Source organism: Polyodon spathula, chromosome 18, assembly GCF_017654505.1.
Source record: "Polyodon spathula isolate WHYD16114869_AA chromosome 18, ASM1765450v1, whole genome shotgun sequence".
Taxonomy (NCBI): domain Eukaryota; kingdom Metazoa; phylum Chordata; class Actinopteri; order Acipenseriformes; family Polyodontidae; genus Polyodon; species Polyodon spathula.
In genome coordinates this window covers 6,599,741-6,622,078 of record NC_054551.1, presented here as the reverse complement: position 1 = coordinate 6,622,078, position 22,338 = coordinate 6,599,741, and the positions used below count along the sequence as shown (strand labels likewise).

The 22,338-nt window shown below is 37.7% G+C and overlaps 2 protein-coding genes across 4 annotated transcripts; both read right to left on the bottom strand.

Annotated features, from left to right (window-relative positions):
* Positions 1–654: 654 nt before the first annotated feature.
* On the bottom strand, positions 655–5,704 carry LOC121294159 (U11/U12 small nuclear ribonucleoprotein 25 kDa protein-like). The gene is made up of 6 exons (XM_041217756.1): positions 5,112–5,704; positions 4,598–4,688; positions 4,077–4,182; positions 3,251–3,325; positions 2,580–2,643; positions 655–1,807 (listed from the first exon to the last, which is right to left on the bottom strand). Exons 1-5 carry the CDS (start codon positions 5,307–5,309, stop codon positions 2,586–2,588), a joined length of 528 nt encoding a protein of 175 aa, XP_041073690.1. The 5' UTR covers positions 5,310–5,704; the 3' UTR covers positions 655–1,807; positions 2,580–2,585.
* A 3,546-nt stretch (positions 5,705–9,250) lies between these two features.
* On the bottom strand, positions 9,251–21,707 carry LOC121294158 (cell death-inducing p53-target protein 1-like). 3 transcript variants are annotated; one of them, XM_041217754.1, is made up of 6 exons: positions 21,585–21,707; positions 14,889–14,971; positions 14,413–14,521; positions 13,606–13,746; positions 11,853–12,126; positions 9,251–11,328 (listed from the first exon to the last, which is right to left on the bottom strand). In XM_041217754.1, the coding sequence occupies exons 3-6, from the start codon at positions 14,495–14,497 to the stop codon at positions 11,217–11,219; spliced, it is 612 nt and encodes a 203-aa protein (XP_041073688.1). In that variant the 5' UTR covers positions 14,498–14,521; positions 14,889–14,971; positions 21,585–21,707; the 3' UTR covers positions 9,251–11,216. The 3 variants fall into 3 exon arrangements, with proteins under 3 accessions (XP_041073688.1, XP_041073689.1, XP_041073687.1); XM_041217755.1 differs by lacking the exon at positions 21,585–21,707 and adding an exon at positions 15,383–15,476; XM_041217753.1 differs by lacking the exon at positions 14,889–14,971 and having other exon boundaries at positions 21,585–21,706.
* Positions 21,708–22,338: the final 631 nt, after the last annotated feature.

Below are 22,338 nucleotides of genomic sequence, written 5' to 3'. Positions count from 1 at the left end.
AAGTGTTGACTGAAAGCCAGTGTTTTAGCTTTTCATTGGTTTTATACAAGTTATATTCTTGGAATAAAATAGGTTTGGGGAGAAACAAATTCACCACTCTTTTGCACTTTTTATTTGTTGATCCCGACCAGATCTCTTACTTTGTACTGAAATTCCTTAAAATAATCTTATTATCCAGTCCTTTAATAAAACAGTAGAATAACAGTACAGATGCTCTAGAATTTCAACACAACCATAAAATAGTGACACAATAAATAGTTGAGTTTCACTCCATTTCCACAAATTCTATTTATACTCTAAGCACAGAAAATATGATTAGAATGAATTGCATGATTATGCTTTATATTAAATGAGCAGCAAATAAAAAAGGTACATTTTCTTATACAAAAGATTTTTAAAAATCCACAAAGCAGTATTTCTTTATTTTCAATACATGACTTAATTACATACAACCTCCACCTTGAGGGCTTAGTACAATATAAAGTTATTCATAATTAACACATGCCCATTAATGCACTGGTATTTAAAATACAAATATTATGATGTGTGTACTGTTGTAGCTTTAAATGCACTGCAGGTTTTAAAAGATATATATATATATATATATATATATATATATATATATATATATATATACACACACACACACACACATACACGTACCTGTCCAACTCCAGCAAAAAGAGGAACAAGCAACCCAGTTAATTACACACAGGGCTGGCATAGATATTTATTTAAATAGCCTGCTTTGGTAGACCTGATGATGCCAGGAGCTGAACAGTCACCTATTGTGTACCAACTCCACCAATGGAAAACATGATGGGCAGAAAAATAACCCTACCTCTATGCAATATTTAAAGTATGTGACACTGTGGCCTGAAAAAAACAACATTAGCCATATTGTAATGTTTTAAACCACAGCAGGCCCTTGTTTGGTTCATAGTGTTGCTGTTGAAAGCTAACTGGCCTTGGTGTATTGCTGTTTATCAAAACATTTAGATGAATTTAAATGGTTTTGAAGATCAATGAAATAGGGCCCACCTGCCTTCCACCTTATTAAGATGCCTACCTTTGAATTGGGGAAAGCATATTACACCCCAGGTAGCTAACTAATACCATGTCTCACCTGCAGGGGTCAGCATAATTCTAATGAATGAAGGATTCTTGTTGGTTTTTTATTTTATTTATTTATTTATTTATTTTTACTTTCAGTATGGTAGAAAGGTGGTGTTTACTGCAGGCTGTGTACAAATAGTCAGTCCGCTGCAAATGTAAGATCACAAACAGATACCGTCATTTGCCCAAAGCAGATTACAATGCACTCACAAAATCAGAAACAATTGGTCAGCAACTTTAAACCACTGACATTAACATATTTAAGAAATAAACTGTGAAAAATGTACAAGTCTCTTAAAAACAGGATACAAAATGCATATCCTGGGTATGTAAAACTAAGGCACAGTGTAAATGTATCGTCCTAGTACATATTTTATTGTCCTCCTCAACATATATGTTGCTTACAGTAGGTCATTAAATAAGGGTCTTTGTGGACCTTTTAGGTCAAACAGGACCACTGGTCCCCTTCTGGAGAGTTCATGAAAAAGTCCTAGAAATGTCTCTCCTGTCCCATTAGGAAGTCAGCGTCTGCCGAGGACTATCCCGGAGAGACAAAAGCCCTAACCTCTGATCCACCCTTAATCAGATTGTTGATGTACTGATGATCTGGATGCATTGTAGACTGGGGTGAAGACCAGTTCTTCAGGAATAGTTGGTGGCTGCAGGTTTTCCCCGTTGTTTTTGTTTCTGGCTGAGAAAACACACATCCAAGACATTAAACACTCAAAATACACAACACTCAAATTGAATGCTAGCAACATTAAGTCTATATGGTATAAAATGCCGGTGTAATAATAATTTCTAAAAAGAGCTCACCCTTTTAGCATTGTACAGGGTCCAGGTACATTAAATGGGTGGGGAACAAAATATACCTAATAAACAAAAACTGTTTGGAGTGGTGCTAAATACAGTACGTCCAAATATGGAACCTGAATTCCAACTGCCTCTGTCTTTATGTAAATTCTGCATGCGTGTAAACACAATACTCATAACATTTAAATGAATAATACAGCAGTTGGCAAAGAGCCCTTATCATGAGAGCTGATCAGTATTCAAAATGATATGCAATACTTTTATTAGAATGGGTATAAAAGATGCTTGAGCACAGAAGAGGAGCTCTTCATGAGATGTGTGAACAATATCGGCATGACAACGATGCGCTTACATTAAAGCTTCAAGGAGAAATGTACAGAATTAGTGAAAAATGCTACTATACTACTTTCCATATCACTCAAATTTGTTCCCATTTGCCAGGGTGTGCCTAATACTACCAATCAAGACATTATAACCACGAGTGAAAGTCTCTGAGCATATTTTTTTTTATTACCAGCATTATCATGATGAAATTATACATTTGAAAACCAGTTGCACATCAGCACAATGCACAACCCTTATTATAAATTGTGATAATGCATATGGAAATAATTGGCAAAATAAATACAAAAATAAATATAGGTGCTTACCTGGATTCACTTCTTCTTTAGCTTCTTGAGAAAAGTCACCTCATCTCTGTTCCTTATGCCATAACTGTAAAGCAATGGTGGATGATAATACAGTAACATATGTGAATAGATATTGAATAGCAGATTCCTACCTAATATCTATTTCAAACTCTATCTGTGTGTTTTATTATTACACATATCTCATTGGTTCATTTCAGCCATTTCCAAAACATCCGCCAAAGATATTCAAGAAAAAAATTCAAGAAAACAAACAATGAAGTAAAAAGTCATGTTTTAAAACCTCTATTTAACTACTAAGGTGTTTCCTGGTAATTAACATCCTCAAACAGCATGCTGTGTATAGGGACATCTCTATTCAATGAGGTTTTTTTCTGCTCAAAAAAAAAAAAAAAAAAAAATGTTATATATTTGCTGTTTAATGTTTTCCATTTCATATTCCTGTGTTGAAAATTGTACATTTGGTCAGAGCTGAAAACAAGGGGAAGTTACAGCAAACCAACTTTTTGTTATAACTTTGTTCATAGTCGTCCGTCCGTCCGTCCGTCCGTCCGTCCCCCCTCCAATAACATAAATTCCTCTGGTCCATGGGACACACCCTTCCTTTAGCGTTAAAGATATTACGAGTGAGAAGTGTGTAACATTACGGAATAACTATTCTTTTCCATACTTACTCTTTTAGTTTCACCTTGTCGTCTTCCAGTTTCTCTCCGTCAAAAACCAGATGGAAGGTTCTCCAGACATACCGCCTTGAACACATGCATGTAAAAAAGGGTTAGCAATGCTGTTTGTAACGTGCCAGGCTTTAGTAGGAGTCTAATTACACACCACAGCTTTTAAAGCTCAGTTGTGAATAGTTACAATCAAAGTACAATCTGATATGGAGTTCACTGCTATTCAATCTAATCTAAAATCGCTACCTGGGCCACAATCAGTAAAACCACTTTTTAGTATGGCTAGGTCCAAACTACAGGAACAATAGCCTAGATTTGCTACTTAACCTTATTAAGATGTGTTGAAAAAGCCCCTTCGTTTAGGTTAAATATCCTACGAAATGTGAAAATAAATGCAGTTTTAGAGTTACATTCATTGTAGTTTTCTGAACTGTAATCATAATATCAGTTTAAATACTTTACTGTAACTTTCTACAGTCAACTCTTAAATGAATCTAACTGCTGTAAATCTGCTGGGTTTTACATATCAGCTAGGTATCCCATAAGAAACTCCTACTCCTGTGTGCTTAACTCTTGCTGGTGGTTACCAACAGGTGGTGGAATTTTCAGCAGGGTAGCTGTCAATCTTCATTTGAGTGCAATCTAGTGGCAACAAACTAAAATAACATCTGCTGGAATTTAAAGAGGCATGAGGAAGAGCGCATGACAACATGACGTAACCTTTCAAAAAGAGCTGCCCCAGAGTCACAGATACCCAAAACAAAGGAGGAAATCCACTATTCTGCTGGGATTACTTAGCCACATCCTTCCAGTCTTACTGATTTACCAGCTGATGTGCTTCACTCCTCCTTCTCGCTGCTGCTTCAGCTCCATGAACCTGCGAATAGCTTTCTTCAGGTCCAGCACTGTAGCATTCTGCACCACCACAATCGCTGGAGGAACACAGACCATCGTCAACTCAGTCCTACAGGCACACGCTACAGTAGATAACTTCTCAGCTTTAAGAGATTCACCTAGTTCCAGATACTGTAGGTCTAGTTGCACTGGTCATTACAATAAATACAGATGAGAATATTTAAAATGAGGGTCAGATTTGCACAACAGACAATCAGTCCAACAGAAACCAATAACAGGGAGCTAACACTGCTGACACTGTGGGATGGGAAGAGTCGGGACATCCACAGCCTTCAGTATATACACCATGTGGGCCTATGTGTATGTGAAAGCAAAGGGAGTCCACACTAATATACAGCATTATGGGTGGTGGTACAGCATTAAAAAAAAAAATATATATATATATATATATATATATATATATATATATATATATATATATATACCACTCACGCATAACTTCACCATCATCCTTGCAGACTCGGACAGTCATTGCCTGGCCATACTCCAAAGCCACCTGGGAATTGATCTCTTCCAATGTGACCTGGAAAGACAGCACACCTTTCACACTCCACTGTCCAGAGTTGGGGTCAATTCCATGTTTTCAATTTCAATTCCATTTCCATTTCCATCCCCAGTTCCCTTTTATACAATTCCAATTCTTATTCTTTTTTACAGCATATTCTTTACTGAGGTTTATGCCATTGGCTTTATCAGGTTACCAGGCCAGTTCATTAAGATGTACACAGTATTTGTTTGCTCAACAAAGCCTTTGTTGTAAAAAGACTGGAATAGGAATTTGAATTGATTAAAGGGGAATTGGGATTAGTAATGGAATTGACCCCACCTCTGCCACTGTCATAACCGGGGAGACCGCCATATACTTTATTTGATATACTGTCGTCCAGCGACTTACTACTGCCTTCATTGTTATTGCATACGTTTTAGTTATTGGAGATGCACAAACCTGGATGGGTAGGTCACAAAGCAGAGGGTCCTGGACTATCCTCGCCAGCCCTTCATCAAAGATGTCCAAGAATTCGGCATGGGGCAGGTCTTCTTCATCATTCTCCTCCTCCTCTTCTTCCTTGCGCGGGCTTTTCTCCTCTTTTACAATGACACTTGTAGGGAGAACTTCTGTCCCTTCCTGCACCGTCTCTGCCATTTCCTTCTGCTAAGTCTACACTAGCTACGCTCAATTCAAACAAAACAATTGACACATAAATAGAATTGTCAATTCAACCTAAATCAACAGTGTTACTCTTAAAATACAACCGAATACATCTTTTGAGATGAGTGATAACATTCTGTATAATCCTACTGCATTTTGTTCGGTGCAGTATACAGGTAACTCGTATTTTAAATATGTTGTTATGCTAAACTAATATTAAGTCATGCCGTGTAATTGCTATCAATGTGTGTTTCATTGTATCCCCTTATGCTCTACTGCTAAGGTAGTGAATGAAGGCAGCCAAATCGAGTATTAAATATACATAACAAAGCAAATAAAAGTCAAACAGTTATTACAAATCGAAGTCAGGCAACAAATACGGTCCGTCCAATTCAACGATCCCAAATGAAACACCCCGTTGTGTTTAAAAAATACTACATACTGTGCTATGACATTTAAAAAAAAATACTATACACCATTCTGAAAAAATATTAGACTCCGGTAGTTTTAATAATGGCAATGAAAAGAGTATGGTTCCAGACTTTTCTTAAATTTTCTAGCAAGCACTACTGGAACTAAGATTGTTTCGGTTTTGTTGCAGGACAGAGTTCAAAACCTGTTACTCATAGACCGGCTTAAATTGAGAAGCTGTTTTCTGTTTTGAAACCACTACTTTGTACTTGTTTTTTGTTGTTTTCTGGTGAGAGTAAATCGTGTTGCCGTTCTGCCCGGCCTGTACTAATCTGTTGATCGTGGAGGAAGGGCAGAAATGTTTGAGTGCAACACCTGCCGTTATGTTCACCACGTAACGAGAAAGTTAAATAAAATATCCGGCGTTCAGTTTAATTGTTTGATGGGTGTCAAGAATGTAATCTAGTACTATCTTAGTGAAACTGCGCGATAATGAGATGTTACTTAGACCCCCTGTGTAAGTCTGTTTCATTCTGGGCATGTAAACACTGTGACTCTCTTATTTAATTGGTCAAAGTTCTTTGTGGAAAATAAATAAATAAATATATAAATAAAAACACTGAAAAAGGTTATAAACTTCTACTGTATCGAAAAATATTGTCCGTTTTAAAAGGACAACACATATGAACATGGGATGTAATTGTAATAATTATTATTATTATTATTATTATTATTATTATTATTGAGGCTGCTTTAAATGTGATGCCGCCTTACATTTATCCTGTTTCAGTTTTACAGCGAGCTTGATTAGCCCCAGTTTATAGATAATAAGCTCAGGTGTGTCTTATTAGTCTCACAGTAAAACCAGGAATGAATCAAACTGCTATGCCATGGAGGAGAGCTTTTTTTCTCTCCTTGATTCTGTGCACTTGCAGGTCACCAATTGGATGTACTCCAAGCTGAAGAAGGTTGATGACGTGCTCGGTGGAGCCGCCGCCTGGGAAAACGTTAATTCTACCGCAGGTAATTCAGAGCCTGCCAAGGAAACGCGTCTCTGGCATTGATGAGGGGAGGGTCTTTTTAAAGATCTTACACTGACTGATCTAAATAAAGGTACCCTTTCCTCTACATCAGTAGTTAATTATATCTCTGTACCTGTTAAACCCCTGCTCTCTGTTAATCCTACTTGTGATTTTGTTAACCTGTTTTTAACTAAATGCAATGAAAATGTCTGCAAGAGAGCAGGTTAATTTTGGGGAAATTTAAAAGAAACCCAAATGTCTAGTAATATCCAGCATACAATATGTCTTTAGAAAGAACCAACTTAAATGATTATAAAGGAAAACGGCACAAGAAAATATGTTAGCCATCACAACATGCCTTTCATCAGGTTAGTGCAAATTCACAGTAAATCATTACTGTGACATTATTATAACCACCTCTGTTGTTTTTAGAAAAAGCATCCACGTGCTTATTTCATGCAGATCCAGACGAGGTCAGCTGATGAGCCGATGACCGTCTTTTACAAGTGCTGCAACATCCAATGCGGGCACCGCTGGAGGGACTATACTTATACTTTGTCTCCTTTTCTTAGAGTAACAAGAGGACAGCTTGCATTACACCGCTACCGCTTTCTAAATACACCTGATCAGAATTCCGAGCTCGCAGGAGTAAGGAGAAGCCTATTCTACTCTGTTAAAAGGGATTACTTTTAATCTGATGAAGGAACATTTTAATGGCATTTTAAAGCAGGGTAGATAATGTGACTCCCACATAGCCTGACTTCTGTAGACTTTTTACAGTCAGGTTTAACCAAAGAATGGAAGGACAGAAATCACTATATGGTTGGAGCTATGTGTGAGTTGTGTGGAAACAAAAAACAGACCATTGCTAGGTTTAAAATTGATGTCAAATTAGCCATTGTGGCGTTATGAAGATGTTATTTTTGGAACAGGCCTTGCTGATGTTTTCAAGGTGAGGCTTTAGTGCATCCTGTAATGCATTTCACACAGGTATCATTTGTCTATTACTAAAAATATATATTTTATGACATTGTTTGGTAATCTCAGAGGTTATAGATCAGATTACTTACAGGAAGAAAATATCGTTAACAGTCTCTTGAAAGTCAGGCAAGATACATTTGAATTCTCAATCTGATCTTGTATTAAAATATTAAATTTGTGTGTATTTAAAATAAATACAAAAAATAATTAAGTAGTGATTTTATTGTTTAAATTTTGTATCATATGCAACAATAGTGGTCCAACTCGCATCATTCACTTTACAGAAGAGTATCATTTTACATAGCATCACTTTTTTTTTAATCATTCAACTCAGTATAAACGTGGCTGCCCTCCCACAACACTACAAGCCACTAAACATTGCATATAGAGAAGTATAGAGCCTAGAAAGGTAAAGGAGGCCAGCCTGGATTTTTAAATATTTATAAAAAGCATGAACATGCACTGGTAAATTACAAGCCGCTATCACTGGAGAGCAGATCTGGATTTTCATCTGGCCCATGGTTTTCAAAACTCAAGGTCATGCTGGTTATCCAACAGCACTGGCTTCTCAGCAAAAACTACAACTTGCAAACAAAACCCTAACATTTGTGCTGGATGGAATTTGTCTTGCTTTCTCGTTTGGATGTGAGAATAACCGGATTACTCTTTAAAGGCAATTCCTAAACGGTAAACAGACTGGAACATCCCGGGAAAGCAATTCCCATGAGGAAAATTACCTTGGCATATGTAGCATAACAGGACTACAAAACATCTCAATTCTTTTTACGTATTTGCTCAACTGGAAGGTGAATTGAGTAGCCTGAAGGTGTTGTGTGCTTGAAAATGAGTCACATGGTCTTCAATGCAGCATCCACTGTTTTGGGTAAATGTGTCTATGTATATACATTTATAATTAATGTAAGTGCAGATGGAGACTGCTTTCCAACAAATTAGAATTTTGCTATACTGTCCAATGAGGACACATTATTATAAATGGATGCACGCACTGCCTTACTGTTTTTTTTTTTTTTTTTCTTTATGGGGGTGACGGACAACTTAATATATTCTTTGGCTTATTTGCTGGAAAATATACAATAAAGAGAATACACAGCTCAATAGAGAGTATTGAAAACAGTAACGTTTGTATCAACTTTATTGCATGCTTAGATGATATGCCTAGTGTCACTTGTATGCAATCCTTCTACTACTGAACTGCAGAGAAGTTCCAAATAAGTCATCAGGACTGTGTGCACATACAATAGTATTGACAGCTGATATCAGTCGTTTAAATAGCTGGGGATGCAGTCCAGTCATCATAGTCCAGGCTTTTAATCATGCTGGGTCATTGCACTGTAGATATATTTTGCAGTATGTGACCATGTGTATATATATTATGACCACCATGTGTTTTAACAAAAAAAAAAAACTAGTCTTTTTTCATCATATTTTCCCTTTTTACACTAATACAGAGATATTGTAATAACATAAAAACAAAAGCTTACTTTACTCAATACTTCCATGTTACATATTAAAATAACAAAAGCACAAATTTGTAATGCAAATCATTAAATTCACAGTAGTCTGAACACATGGTGCTGAAGTCAGGCTTGTACAATATAAATGTGTTTCACAAGCTAGATCATCCCCAGTAGTGCAGGTCTCTCATTATGGTTTTGTTTCAACCAGGCCTTTGTTATTTTAGAATTTATAAAAAGAAAATATTGGTTGAACAGGTTTTAGTTCTGTTTTTAACGACTTGTAATAAATCCATTTAGGAATGAGTATCTGAAAATGAATGTCTAGCTTTGTTCTAATCACTCCGATTTGTCCAGTTATTATAAGGCAGGACTGCTTGCCTTTGACGTGCACTGGAATGCCAATTTAAACATAAAAACAAATATTGAGGCACTGGTTTGAACAAACCCTTGAACTGTTATGGACCCGAGTTGTTTGTTTTTTTGTTCTTTTTTAAATAGATAAACAGAATAAGACACAACTATAACGAAATCACAGGATCACCCAGCTGGGCTGGGGAAATACATGCAAAAAATAGATAAGCGTTTAAAACTTGTCACATTTGAACTAGTCTATTAAACTCTTTCAATGTGGCTGAAAACGCAAACACTGCAACAACATCCAATGACATCTACAGGCTTTGTGTAAAACTGCAACAACTAGCAGCTTTTGATCATCAACAGATATGTCCCATTAGTTGATAAGACTATTTTTTTTTTTTTTTATATGTTATAAGTGTTGTATTTGTTAACGAACTAATTGATTTCAAAAAACACATATAACTGAAAGAAATTAAAGAGCTGATTTAATCAAACTACCCTGTCAGACAAGCCCCTGCTGGATTTTTAAAGCATTTTACAGCACTGGGGATTCATGCTGGATTGTGCTTATCCAGTATATATCAAGTAGACTTGGCTACCACCTTCACTGGTGTATTCAGTTCAACTGTTTACCGCTAGTGTTTTTAAATGAGCATTTTACACCAAGGTGTAACATTTTGAGAGTCGACTCCCCCTGGCCAGTCATCTAGCTGTTGCAGCCCTAGTCTTGTGCCTCCACCTTGATATAAATGGGTGTTATCAGCAGTGTTGTCCCTTATGAACCCAGTTACGTGTGTGAACTGATGCGGAGACTGCCACAAGAGTCAACAGAACAAAAAGCCATATGTTATGTGCAAAGGTGGTACTTCAAATCAAATAAATGTACCATAGTTAAAATTAGAACATAAAAAGGCATGCTAATGAGCTTATGGCATGATTACCGGAGAAATTAAAACAAGACGTAGATGAAAATTCCCTCTGGATTAAAGCACTTCTTGTAACACCCTACCTCTTAAACTGCCTCTTCATTAAAGGGACGTCCCTTTTTAGAAAGGGAACAGAAAATTCCTGCGCAGTGTAGTGCAGCCGAGCAACAAGATCAGGTACGACCTCTTGAGTGCAAACTCTGATAAGACAAGATGGTGCTACAACAAAAAAAAGACTTCAGTGGGGACCGAGTTAAGACGCAACACAAATGCAGTTGGGACCTCAATAGCCTGTCCATTATAATGAGTGCAAGAGAATTCAATGATGGTCTATACTGAAAAGATGTACAGTTCCACGGCACCACTCTCAATTGAAGAAAACCCTATGTTTTGCTTTTGTTTTCATTTGGTAGTTTTATAAAGTTCACAATCCCCGACGACAAGGTTGGCAGGATGAGAGGTAAGAGTACAGTACCTATTATTCCCTTATTAAAGTCTTATCAAACATAAAAACACTATTTTTTTAATAGGCTTTTGATGAGCTTTCCAAGTTCCCAGTGAGTCATTTAACAGCTACTGACTTTAATATACACTACAGTACGACTAGAGAAAGCACTGCTAGGTGAAGGTGGCTAAATAAAACATTAAAAGATAAAGAAATGTTGTCGCTCCCAGATATACTTAGACATTCCACAAGGGGGAGCTATGACACCAGACGTGGCTCTGTTAGCACATGCGCTTATATGTGTAGATGTAGCCCTTGCAGTTGGGGCAGGTGTGCGTGACATCCTTGAGGTCGTCAATCACGCAAGGGATCAGGCAGCAGCCCAGGTCACACCTACAGAAAAATACAAACAAGTTAGTCATTCATTTGCTTTTATTTATTTATTTTAATTTAGTATTGCAAATAAACCATGTTCGTATTCCTTCATATAACTTATGAGTGCACCAAACAGGTACCATGCTAGGGAAATTACTGCATAAATTGGATTATAAATAACAGACAGTGTACGGTAGAGAAGAGGGTTTTTTTTTCCTTTCTGTAACAGGTCATTTGAAGGGGTAGAAATTTATTTTACTCCAGTGATTTCTTTTTTCTATTGTGGTACCATTGCTTTCCAATTAATTCAAAATTAAAAGAACATTTGAATATTCATTTACACTCAGGGTTGGGGTCAATTCCCAATTATAATTCTAACCATTGCCTTTTTATCAATTCCAGTTCCATTTACGACACAGGCTTTATTGAGCAAACATATATACATCTTGTCAAACACATGCAATTACACTTATACATTCAAACATGACCAAACTTTTTTTTTTTTTTTTTGTTTGCCCAGCAAGCACTTTATCTAGGCTCACCCCACGAAGCAGCAGAAGAGACAGAAGAGTGTGTTCATGAGGCCGATGTCGTGTGTGATCTTGGTAGTGATGGCCTGCTGGCAGTGGGGGCACACTGTCTGGACTGGCGCTGCCTGGAACATCTCTCCCTGCAGCACCGTCACCGTGGTAGCAGCGCCCGGTGGCACGATCACTGTGGCTGTGTGCCCCCCCGGAGAGGGGTAGTGCCCGGGGCCAGGAGCATATTGCCCAGGGATAGGCTGTGGGAAGTTGCCGGGAGGGGGGTAGTACCCAGCTAGGGAGAAAAGAGGCTTATTCAAATCCTGTAAAACGCCTGTTATTTAACCTTTTGTCTTTGAAAAGTAAAAGAATTTAGAAAACTAAAGGAATTTATTGACATATGCCCTGTTTTTGTTCTCTTTTTATTTTTCATCCTGTTTTTCCAGCAGAAGCCATGATGCTGTGTACATTAAGGTCTGTACATACACAAGACCTAGAACAATGGGGTTGATGTCTTTCCTGTTAGTCATATACAAGCTAATAAAACACTAGGCAGTCAAGGCGGTCAATTTCACCGTCTGAAGTTTTTTTTTGGTTTAATTTACTCCGCAGATATGGGACTGAGCGTTTATGATGTTTCCTAAACATATGTACTAATTATACTGACAAAGTATGAGAATTCAATCAGCCTTTTGTAATTAGGTAATGTAAGAATGTAATTATGCTCAGCTCCCTTCATCCGTCAGTTACCATCGGGACTGATGAAAAAAAAAGACTGGCGTTTTACAAAACAACTAAGTATGGACGACAATGCCAGTGCCAGTGCCAAATGCAATGATAACAAGACTCTTGATAGCTGTGTCCAATGCGCAAAGGCAGTGTGTCGAAAGTGCACTGCATATGTGGAGAACATCTGTGTGGAAACAATTGTGTTGTGCAAACACTTAGGCTTCTTTGATAACATTATACTGTTGCGATTGTATATAAAAACCATCTACGTTTAAATGTTTGTTTATTTAAATAATTTTGGTTTGCATATTTGCGCTTTGTTATGTCTGTATATAAACCCATTTGTTTTTAACTTATCGTTTCGGTTGTGCAGTTTCATATATAAATAGTACACCTGTATATACACTTCTTAACAAATGCTTAAACCCATTTCTCTTCAAATGTTAATTTATTTACAATGTTTCGGCTGTGCAGATGTTTTATGTGAGACGCCTGAATAAAACTACGACTTCTATCCCGTTGTTTGTCCTCTCATTGTAATACTTATGTTGTTTTTAATATGGCGATCAAATTGACCACTCTTGGTAGTTCTAGGTCTGCATATAACTCTGGTCATTCTAGTGTTAAAAGGAGCTGTGTTTTAATGTTGGGGGTTCTGAACCACTTTGGGTCCTGTGACCATATCACCACTGTGCAGCAATGCAGATTCATAAGACATTACAAAAAATATATACAATAATTCAATCTCTGTGAGGCTCGGTTTAATACTACATAAATACCCCATGCTCAAATACGACAGCATTTCCCTATAAAGCATACTTCATTAGCAGAATTTAATGCAAACCATCTTTCGGTTAAATATAGTGTGAGAGTTAAGCCTAAGTTTGGTCTGTACAAAAGATGGCAAATGGAAGCCATAAAAATGCTATTAAAATGGCTAGCTGGACAACTCTGTATAAAAAGAATTTAAATAGAACACTCCATGCTGTTGAGGGCTGATTCATACTGTGCAAGGATGCAGCAGTTACAGGGGCACATAACATACCATAGGGTGGGTATGCCATGCCCCCCTCTCCTGGCACATGGGAGGGCATAAACCCAGGCTGCGTCGGAGGCTCATAGGGAGGCGGGCCATACTCTGGTTGAACTGGGTGCCCTTGAGTGTGGGTCACCAGAGGAACTGGACCTAATGGCAGAAAATGCACACTGTTAGATGGGGTTTATGGATCAGTACAGTTAGTAGTTACTATACAGAAAGATACATCCATTTTACAAAATGCGGGTGCAACCTGGGAGGTATACGAAGTAGGAAAACAATCACACACCACTTGACACTGCATATTAAAACAAAAATTGACAAAACAAAAAAAAGCCTGATTTTTGAAGCAAACTGTGACTGCATCAAATTCCAACAAGGACATCTGTCAACCTTGGGTAAGGTTGTGAGGCTTTATAAAAATGAAAAAAAAATAAAGAAATGTTTTCGAACAAAGGAACCTTCCATATTTCCATAGCAACAGGTAATTCCGTAGGCTGTTTCACATATTACAGATAGTTGTGGAGCTAATTCAGAAAGACATCAAGTGGCACATTTTAATTGTGAACGGATTATGGATTTCCAGACTGTTTAATAAAAAAAAAAAAAAAAAAAAAACGAACGAACGAACAAAAAAGCATTATTTAGAAGAAAAGTCTCCCAATGCTCTCTGTTATGGAAAGAGAGGAGATATTTACACAGTGGAGTGACCTTCATTTTAGAAATGCCATATACAAAAAAAAAAAAATTCAACTGCTTTAGGCTTTACCTCCTGACTACATGTTTGAAGTTTGGGTGAAAGACCTCAGGACGTACCTGAGACGGGCGGCTGCCCATTCTTCTCTTCAATCAGGGGGGCGCTGGGACCCCCAGGATATGGAGGAGGGGGGTCAGTGGACATCCTCTGCAGTTCAGTCAGCGCAACCTGCAGAAACGTTATCAGAGTGACTCCGCGATAACTGATAATCTGCAACGATGCACTTTGGGACCATTTTAAATTAGAAAGCATTTTACAAACCTGGGGCCACCTGAAGACTCCTCAGGATTTTACCATTAATTGGTAAAATGGAATTTACGTACCAGGTTCACTTTCAAGCACTGCGTTTTAACTCCTACTGCATAACTTCAAAAGTAATTTTAAAAAGTAATATTTCATAAAGCTTTGTAGGTTGTGCAACCCCTTTTTGATAGGATGTCCTTGGATACAATGGAAGCCGCACTTGATATTCACTTCAGCAGCATTACTTTACTTTTCTCAACATTAAAGAATATAAAGCAAAACAGACACTAACTTGTGAAGTAGAGTCAGTTACTGCCAATTAGGCCCACACAATCTGCCAGCTTTACCCTTTAGCTTGTTTCCAGAGTTACGCAACTGCAGGAAAAATAAACAGATACCAATTATGGCTCAAGAAACAGGAGTAATATTTTAATCAGAGCACATCAGCGTCGGTAACAATACCCACATTCACAACCAGGCAGCACACAGTGATTTTAAACTTACATTATGTGGCTTTGTCTGTCTGCAATATCTCAGAAGTTAATTATTTGGTTACCTCATTGTCTAAAGAGGCTAATCCCTTGTTAAACAGATTATGCAACATATGTCAGCTTGAACTACTGTATGTACAACCCTCAACAAACTTTACACTACAGAGCTTCCTTAAAACATATCAAAGTGCTTTACAGAAGTGCAGTCTGCATGCCATTGAAGATAAAAACAAGAGCAGAAATGAAGGTCATTTCAGCTTAAAATCTGCTTAAAGAATTAAGATATCACACTTACAGTGACTTCTGCACTGAGTTCAGAGGTATTTTTACACAGTCTCTTGCCTTTTCTGACCGCAGAAGCATTTCGTAAAATATCCAGACCTCAAGGTAAACCACAGCAAACACTATTCTGGTGCATTGTGGGATTATAGCAAAAAGAACTTTGCTTTGTATACAGTAGCAGCTAAACTAAGAGACCAGTCCAACAACACAGCACGCACACTCACCGCACACCACAAACCTGATTTCCTGGAATAGGTACTGTGTTGTATGCTATATGAGACAAAGATTTAGATATGTCTTGATTTTAATAATAAGCAAAAAGTATATTGAGCATCCTATTCTGGACTACAGTTCCCCTCTCCCCTTATAAAAGCTAATGGTAATACACCATGCATGGTAAACGCATGTATTAAAGGGGAAGCAGCAGCTGAAGCAAGGTTTGATACAGAATGGTAAAGCAATGTAAATATTTATCATAAGGGGTGCTATGGCAAACATTTATAAGAGCAATGTGATGGCAGTCAAGCATCTTAAGAGTTTGAAAACACCAATACATATGAAATCATTGTACTTCAGTGGTCCCCAACCTTTGCTGGCCTGTGGGCAACAACAGTGAACAATGCACCGCTGGCAACATCATAATCTGCTCTATCGATCAGTCTGAAGAAACGTGTATTTGTGGCAAGCACAAAGGGGGGGTGATTCACCAAGGGGGGCCAATTTAATTATGGAGGGGCACTTAGGGGTTCTTCAGTGTTTTCACATATTAATATAATACAAAATAAATGTTGATTAAAAATAAGAAATCTGCAATTGCATAATCTGAAGCAAAACTCCATTAAATGCCAAGTGAGATTAGAGCTGATTTAAGAAGATGACACTGACTTGAGAAGTTCAAGAGATAACGCTGTCAACAAATAATTAATGATTTAAAATGATCGTCAACCATCTCTCATATCAAATACTTGAATTAAATGGCTGTAAATATATATATATATATATATATATATATATATATATATATATATATATATATATATATATATATATATATATATATATATATATATAATATATATATATATATATATATATACACACACACACACACACAATGTGGTACACTTATAATTTATATATATATATATTCTAGACCCTAAGCCACTTCTAGTTACGAACTCACTTCGGACTGGGTTAACAATCCGCCAGCCCAATGGACCAAAAAAAAAAAAAATAGGATATTAAGCAAAACAGCCACTTTCTGTTAGTTTGGAAAAAACAGTAAAGCGATGATTGAATTTAATCGACCCAACCAAAAACAAGTATTAATAGACTGTTATTGCCAAACTTTGTCAACATCTTATTTCTAACTATACTGACACTGTACCACTGCGCGCGGCTTCGTATAAAAACTCGCAAAATAAAAAGGCGATAGTCGGAGATACATTTTTCTAAATTATCATGATTATTTTTAAAGCTTTTTCTGCTGATTTATAAGGTATTCATGGTTTAAATAGGTTACGTTCCTGCCAGGGTTTGTAGTAAACAAATTACTTTTATAACAAATATTATTTATTTTTATACAGACGGTTCACGCCTACTCACCTTCCCACCAAACACATTCGTTTTCTAGTTTCCATGTGTGATTTGTTTTGCAAACTAGTGTAGAAATCAACAAACTAGATGTACTATATAGACTGTGCTGGGTTGGGGTCAATCCCTGCTGATCAATTCCTTCAAAGGAACTGGAAATGGAATTTATATTTAAGAGAGACACTGCTTTCATTTTAAGCCAATTTGATTTGTTGCCACTGTGAGCTCCTTTTAGCAGAATACTGCTAATTGTAATTTTGCTCAATGATGTTTTGGTATTGATTAAAAAGGAATGAGAATTGCAATTGATATTGGGAATTGATAGGGAAAAGTTTTTTTCTCTTCCATACAGATTTGGCACAGCAGACCTACTTACATTTCAAAAAGGTCAATAAGTGATTCATAATAATAAATAGACTATCACTGGACATAAAAGTATTCACAATGCAAATTGAATGAACGGAGAAACCAAGCTTGACAATTAAACTTAAGGTTGGACAAGGGCTATTAAATTATCTACTGTAGTTTTCATATGGAAATAAAGCTCTATATCTTTCTGTATTCCTTACTGACAATCAACTATAGCTACTCAAAACTGCTGGCTCCATGTTCCTGAGGTTCACAAAATACAAATATTTACTTTCTGTCCCAGCTGATCTGACAAAGTAAAACGAATAAACAATATAGACAGCGCACATGAAAACACAACTGCAGCATGAAGTATCAAAAGCAGGTCTCTATACTAGCCCTTAACACAATATACATACAGTACATAGAAGCTTCTGAAGTTTGTCAAGAGAAACTGTGTGCATGTTTTTAATAACTTCATAAAAAGACTTCACATGTGCATTACAGCAGGGCCTGAGAGAGACAGATAACATGACACATGGCAGGCCAAGGTTCAGGCTCTCACTGTCCATATTTCCACACAATGACATCAGAAACAACGCAGGTTGATGAACTGATCCATGCATACTTTCATCTTACATGCTGTTTAAAAATAAATAAATAAATAAAAGCCTTTTCATAGCAGTGCAAACCAATTTACAGTGGGCAGACTGTAGTGTCATCCAGGGTCAAAATGAGTCTTTTGTATCACACAAGATTAAAAAAGTGTCATGTAAAACTATATACTCTACTTGGAATCTTTTGTTTATTTTAGAAATAAACTCAAAGAGCTCTCAGTTGTAGCAACAGAGAACGTCAGACTCCCCGGAGGACAACACAGAGCTCTTGTTTTTGTTCTAAAAGGCTGTTTCTTCGGCTTCTAGTAGCTGGCAGTAATCCGTCAAGTATCTGACTGCAGTGGGACTAGAGTCAGGGCGGATATGTAAAAGGCTGGTTTAATGAATCCTGCTTTAAATACACAGCTGTAACAATGACTATATTCGCAAAATTATTGTTTTGAGATTCAGCCTTTATTAGGGAGCTCCTAAATCCCTTGTTTAGAAAGATATAAAGGGCATTAATGCTTGTGACAGGGGAGCTGTCTACTCTGTGAATTCGCTGCTGAGTGACAGGCAGGAGAGTGAGACGAAGGTTGAAGTTGATACACCCCGCAGGCGAACAGGTTAATATTTGCACATCAACACAATGAACAGCTCGCGTAACACTACAAGCAATGGTAGCACACTCAGTATATACAACACAGTGTACGAAAACTTTGATAGGATGTACAATCTCTGAACTAATAATAAACTCTGTTTAATAATAAACAAACTCCAGCTACTGGCTCGGCTGTCGGCAGTTTCGACTTGCTTGCTCACTCTTCGGTATCCAGCCCTGGTTCTGGTTCTCTCTCTCTCACTTTCACACACACAGAGACAGCTTATATAGCCTATCTGGCTTTGCAGCAGCTCTGAGGTGAATAAATGGAACCTTTTTATACCCGACACCCCTCTGAAACAGACCTACCTGCTGATTAGACTCCACACCCAGTAATCACACACAGCAGACAGGCTCTCCCAGAAGCGTCAGGTACTCTGCTACTTAATTCCAATAAATACACACTATTTACAATATAAATATACACAAAAAAACCCCCAAAAAAACACCTCTTCATGCGTGCAGTGTTGTATACACTTACATTAGTGTCGGGTAATTTACACAGCAGCAAAATGCATAGCTTTCTGGAAAAAAAAAAACTTTCAATTGTAAGCACAACTCTCTTTGGCTTTCCTGTAGCCATTCTGCATTAGTGCTGTACACGTGGGTGATGCTGCTGAAGAGCTTGATCATGGCAGATAAACGATAAGGACGGATAATGTGACGGGCGGATAGAGGACAGAGCAATGCTTACCAGCTGATGCATCATGCTTTCAGATTCTGCAGGCTTGAGCAAGTTTTTAAAATAATTCTATGAATAAATAGCTTTTCACGTAGTCATACTGGAGTTGGAAAAACACCTGTTTTAAAGCAGACCACGGCCCTGTATTAATGTTGTACATATACAGGTAGTGGACACAAAAATTGAAATACCTGGGTATATGAGAGATACCAAGTATATTGAAAGCAAGGGCTTTCACACAGGTGTGGCTCATGCGTTAATTAAACAAATATCATCCCAGCATGCTTAGGGTCATGTATAAAAATGCTGGGCAGGCCTGGTTACCTATAATTATGGGTAGCATGGCTGCAGATGGAGACCTCACTGGCTTTGAAAGAGGGGTGGTTGTTGGGGCGCGTTTGGCAGGAACTTCAGTGACCAAGACAGCTCAACTTGCTGATGTTTCACGAGCAACGGTGTCTAAGGTGATGTCAGCACAGAACTCCGAGGGAAAGACATCATCAGCAAAGGGCAACAGTGGGCAGAAGCGCATACTCCAGGATTGTGATATTCGTGCATTAATTTGAAGTGCAAGGCCAAACAGGCAAGCAACTGCAGATCAATTGACAGCAAATTTCAACCTGGGCGCGAGCAGCCAGTTTCATCAAATACGGCCCACCGAGAACTCCACAGAGCGGGATGCCATAGTCGGGTTGCAGTGCACAAACCGCTCATCACACCTGGCAATGCACGTTTGCGAGTCCAGTGGTGCAAAGAGCACAGGCAATAGACTGCCGAGCAGTGGAGAAATGTGATACGGTCCGATGAATCCTTCACCATGTTCTCGACAAATGGACGAGTGCGTGTGTGGCGCCAACCTAAAGAACTCTACAGCCCTGAGTGCTTGGTTCCAACAGTGAAGGGTTCTGATGGTTCTGCAATGTGGGGCGCATTTTTCTGGCATGGTTTGGGTGCACTCATTCCCTCAGAAGGCAAGGTCAATGCTAATCGCTACTTGAGTACTGAGTGATCATCTTCACCCCATGTTGCAGCATTTCTTTCCTGCCGGGTGGGGTGGGGGGGTGGGGGGTCTTCCAGGATGACAATGCCCCCATCCAGAGCACGTGTGGTCACCCAGTGGTTTGATGAGCAAGACACTGATGTTATCCATATGTCACGGCCTCCATCAACTAGGCGTGAGTTGATTGACGTTCTCGTGGACCAATGGTGCCGCATCCCTCCTGCAGAATTCCAGAGGCCACAGCACATACAGGCCGTACCTGCCACAGGTGGTGGCCCAACACCCTATTAAGTGACTTTACATTGGTATTTCCATTTTTTTTGTCCACTACCTGTATGTACAGCATTTCAATGTTTCAAAATATACAACGGGGGGGGGGGCTCTTTTACATTTGTATGTTCATATATGCCAAATATTTGCATATGTATTTTAAAATTGTTTTTAAGTTTTTTCATTGGTATCAACTGCAATAAACAGCAGCCTGTCTGCATGCCTGCCTGCTGCACTTTAAGTTCATCATCCCTTGAATTGTTATTTCTTGTGTTCTGTCCTGAAGCTTTGAGATCTTCTGCCAAGGGCTCTATTTAGTTCCATGACCCAGTTATTCCCTCCAGAGAAAAAGCTTAAAATCCCCTCCCAAGCTGCTGTATTTTGTACGCATTCTCTGGTCACCAGTTTCTGTGTCAAACCGCGGTGGCAGCACGGGAATTGTAGTTTCGAAATCTTTCTAAAGCAGCGACGACGGTTTTCACACGACAATCACAGCAAGTTAATGTTCTTTAAATTAAGAAAGGATAAGAACTACAAGGCCCAGACTACACAGAGAGTAACAATATCGCCTAAGTGATGACATTACGCTGAAATTTGTAAAACGGGTTTCTCAGCTAGTATTACACACACGCGTGTGTGTGTGTCAAACATAACATATATATATATATATATATCGATATATATATATATATATATATATTTTTTTTAAATTATAAAGTATTATAGTTGTATAAGATAGTCAATCGACATTTGTTTACAGATGCATATTCCTAAAAACAAATAAATAAAAAACAAAAACAAGCATATGCAACGCATTTAGCATAATAAATAAATATACAGCGGAAATGTAACATGTATGTAAACCGGCGTATAGCTTGGCCCTATAGTACATTATTATAATATATACACAACAAAAGTGTCACTGTTTCTGTACTTTTATTTAGACTGGTGTCAATAAAGTCATGATTCGAGTCAAAAGAACAAATGAAAACCAACGATTTACAAATAGTAAAAATAAATAATAAAATAAAAAGATCTACAACGAATGGCGTAAATAAACGTTACCTGTTGTTTTTTATGTTATTTTCGTATAGGCAGCGGTTCAGTGCAGTAAATAAATCCAACAAGCAAGCAGATGAGGTCAGGGTTTAGCTGTTCAACCTTCCTTCTGTCTCGGCACCGCCCCCTCTTGCTGATCGGGCTTTGACGTAATAATGAAATACACGTAATATTGTCAAGCTTTAAGATGTGTCACTGAATGTGCAGCCGTGTCTTCTTATAGCCATGTTGTATATTTGATTGGCTCTTGCAGTAATGCTGGAATGTGCATATCCCGATTACACACACACACACACACAGAGTTTATTTTACTTAATAGAAGGTTGACATTTCAACAATGTTAATAATTTGCACTTACAAAATGCTATAGGAAATAGCATGATTTCTGTAAACCATTTTCAGAATTTTTAGTGTAAGGCTGCTGGCAAATCTATATCAAAGACAAATGCACCTTTGGAAAAGTTTTTAGTTGGTTTTCGCGATAGTGCTCATTTTTTATTAATATGTAGTTGTCTGTTAGTCGAAACGATAGTAGATTCAGCTGAGGACTTCTCTCTGGTGTAAGAATCAAAGTGAAAGATCCTACTTCTAATAATAATAATAATAATAATAATAATAATAATAATAATAATTATTATAATAATAATAATAATAATAATAATAATAATAATAATAATAATAATAAACTTTATTTTGTATAGCGCCCTTAAAAGCAGTCATCTCAGAGTGCTTCACAATTAATAAATAGTACTGCAATAAA

Excerpts from the sequence above, each read along its gene's own strand:
- LOC121294159 (XM_041217756.1), bottom strand. The coding sequence starts at position 5,309 with ATGGCAGAGACGGTGCAGGAAGGGACAGAAGTTCTCCCTACAAGTGTC. Across the intron at positions 4,689-5,111 it reads TTTGTGACCTACCCATCCAG|GTCACATTGGAAGAGATCAA; the intron begins GTTTGTGCATCT and ends CTGTCTTTCCAG. Across the intron at positions 2,644-3,250 it reads GACAAGGTGAAACTAAAAGA|TTATGGCATAAGGAACAGAG; the intron begins GTAAGTATGGAA and ends ATTGCTTTACAG.
- LOC121294158 (XM_041217754.1), bottom strand. The coding sequence starts at position 14,497 with ATGTCCACTGACCCCCCTCCTCCATATCCTGGGGGTCCCAGCGCCCCC. Across the intron at positions 12,127-13,605 it reads CATGGCATACCCACCCTATG|CTGGGTACTACCCCCCTCCC; the intron begins GTATGTTATGTG and ends TTTTCTCCCTAG. Across the intron at positions 11,329-11,852 it reads CTCTTCTGCTGCTTCGTGGG|GTGTGACCTGGGCTGCTGCC; the intron begins GTGAGCCTAGAT and ends ATTTTTCTGTAG.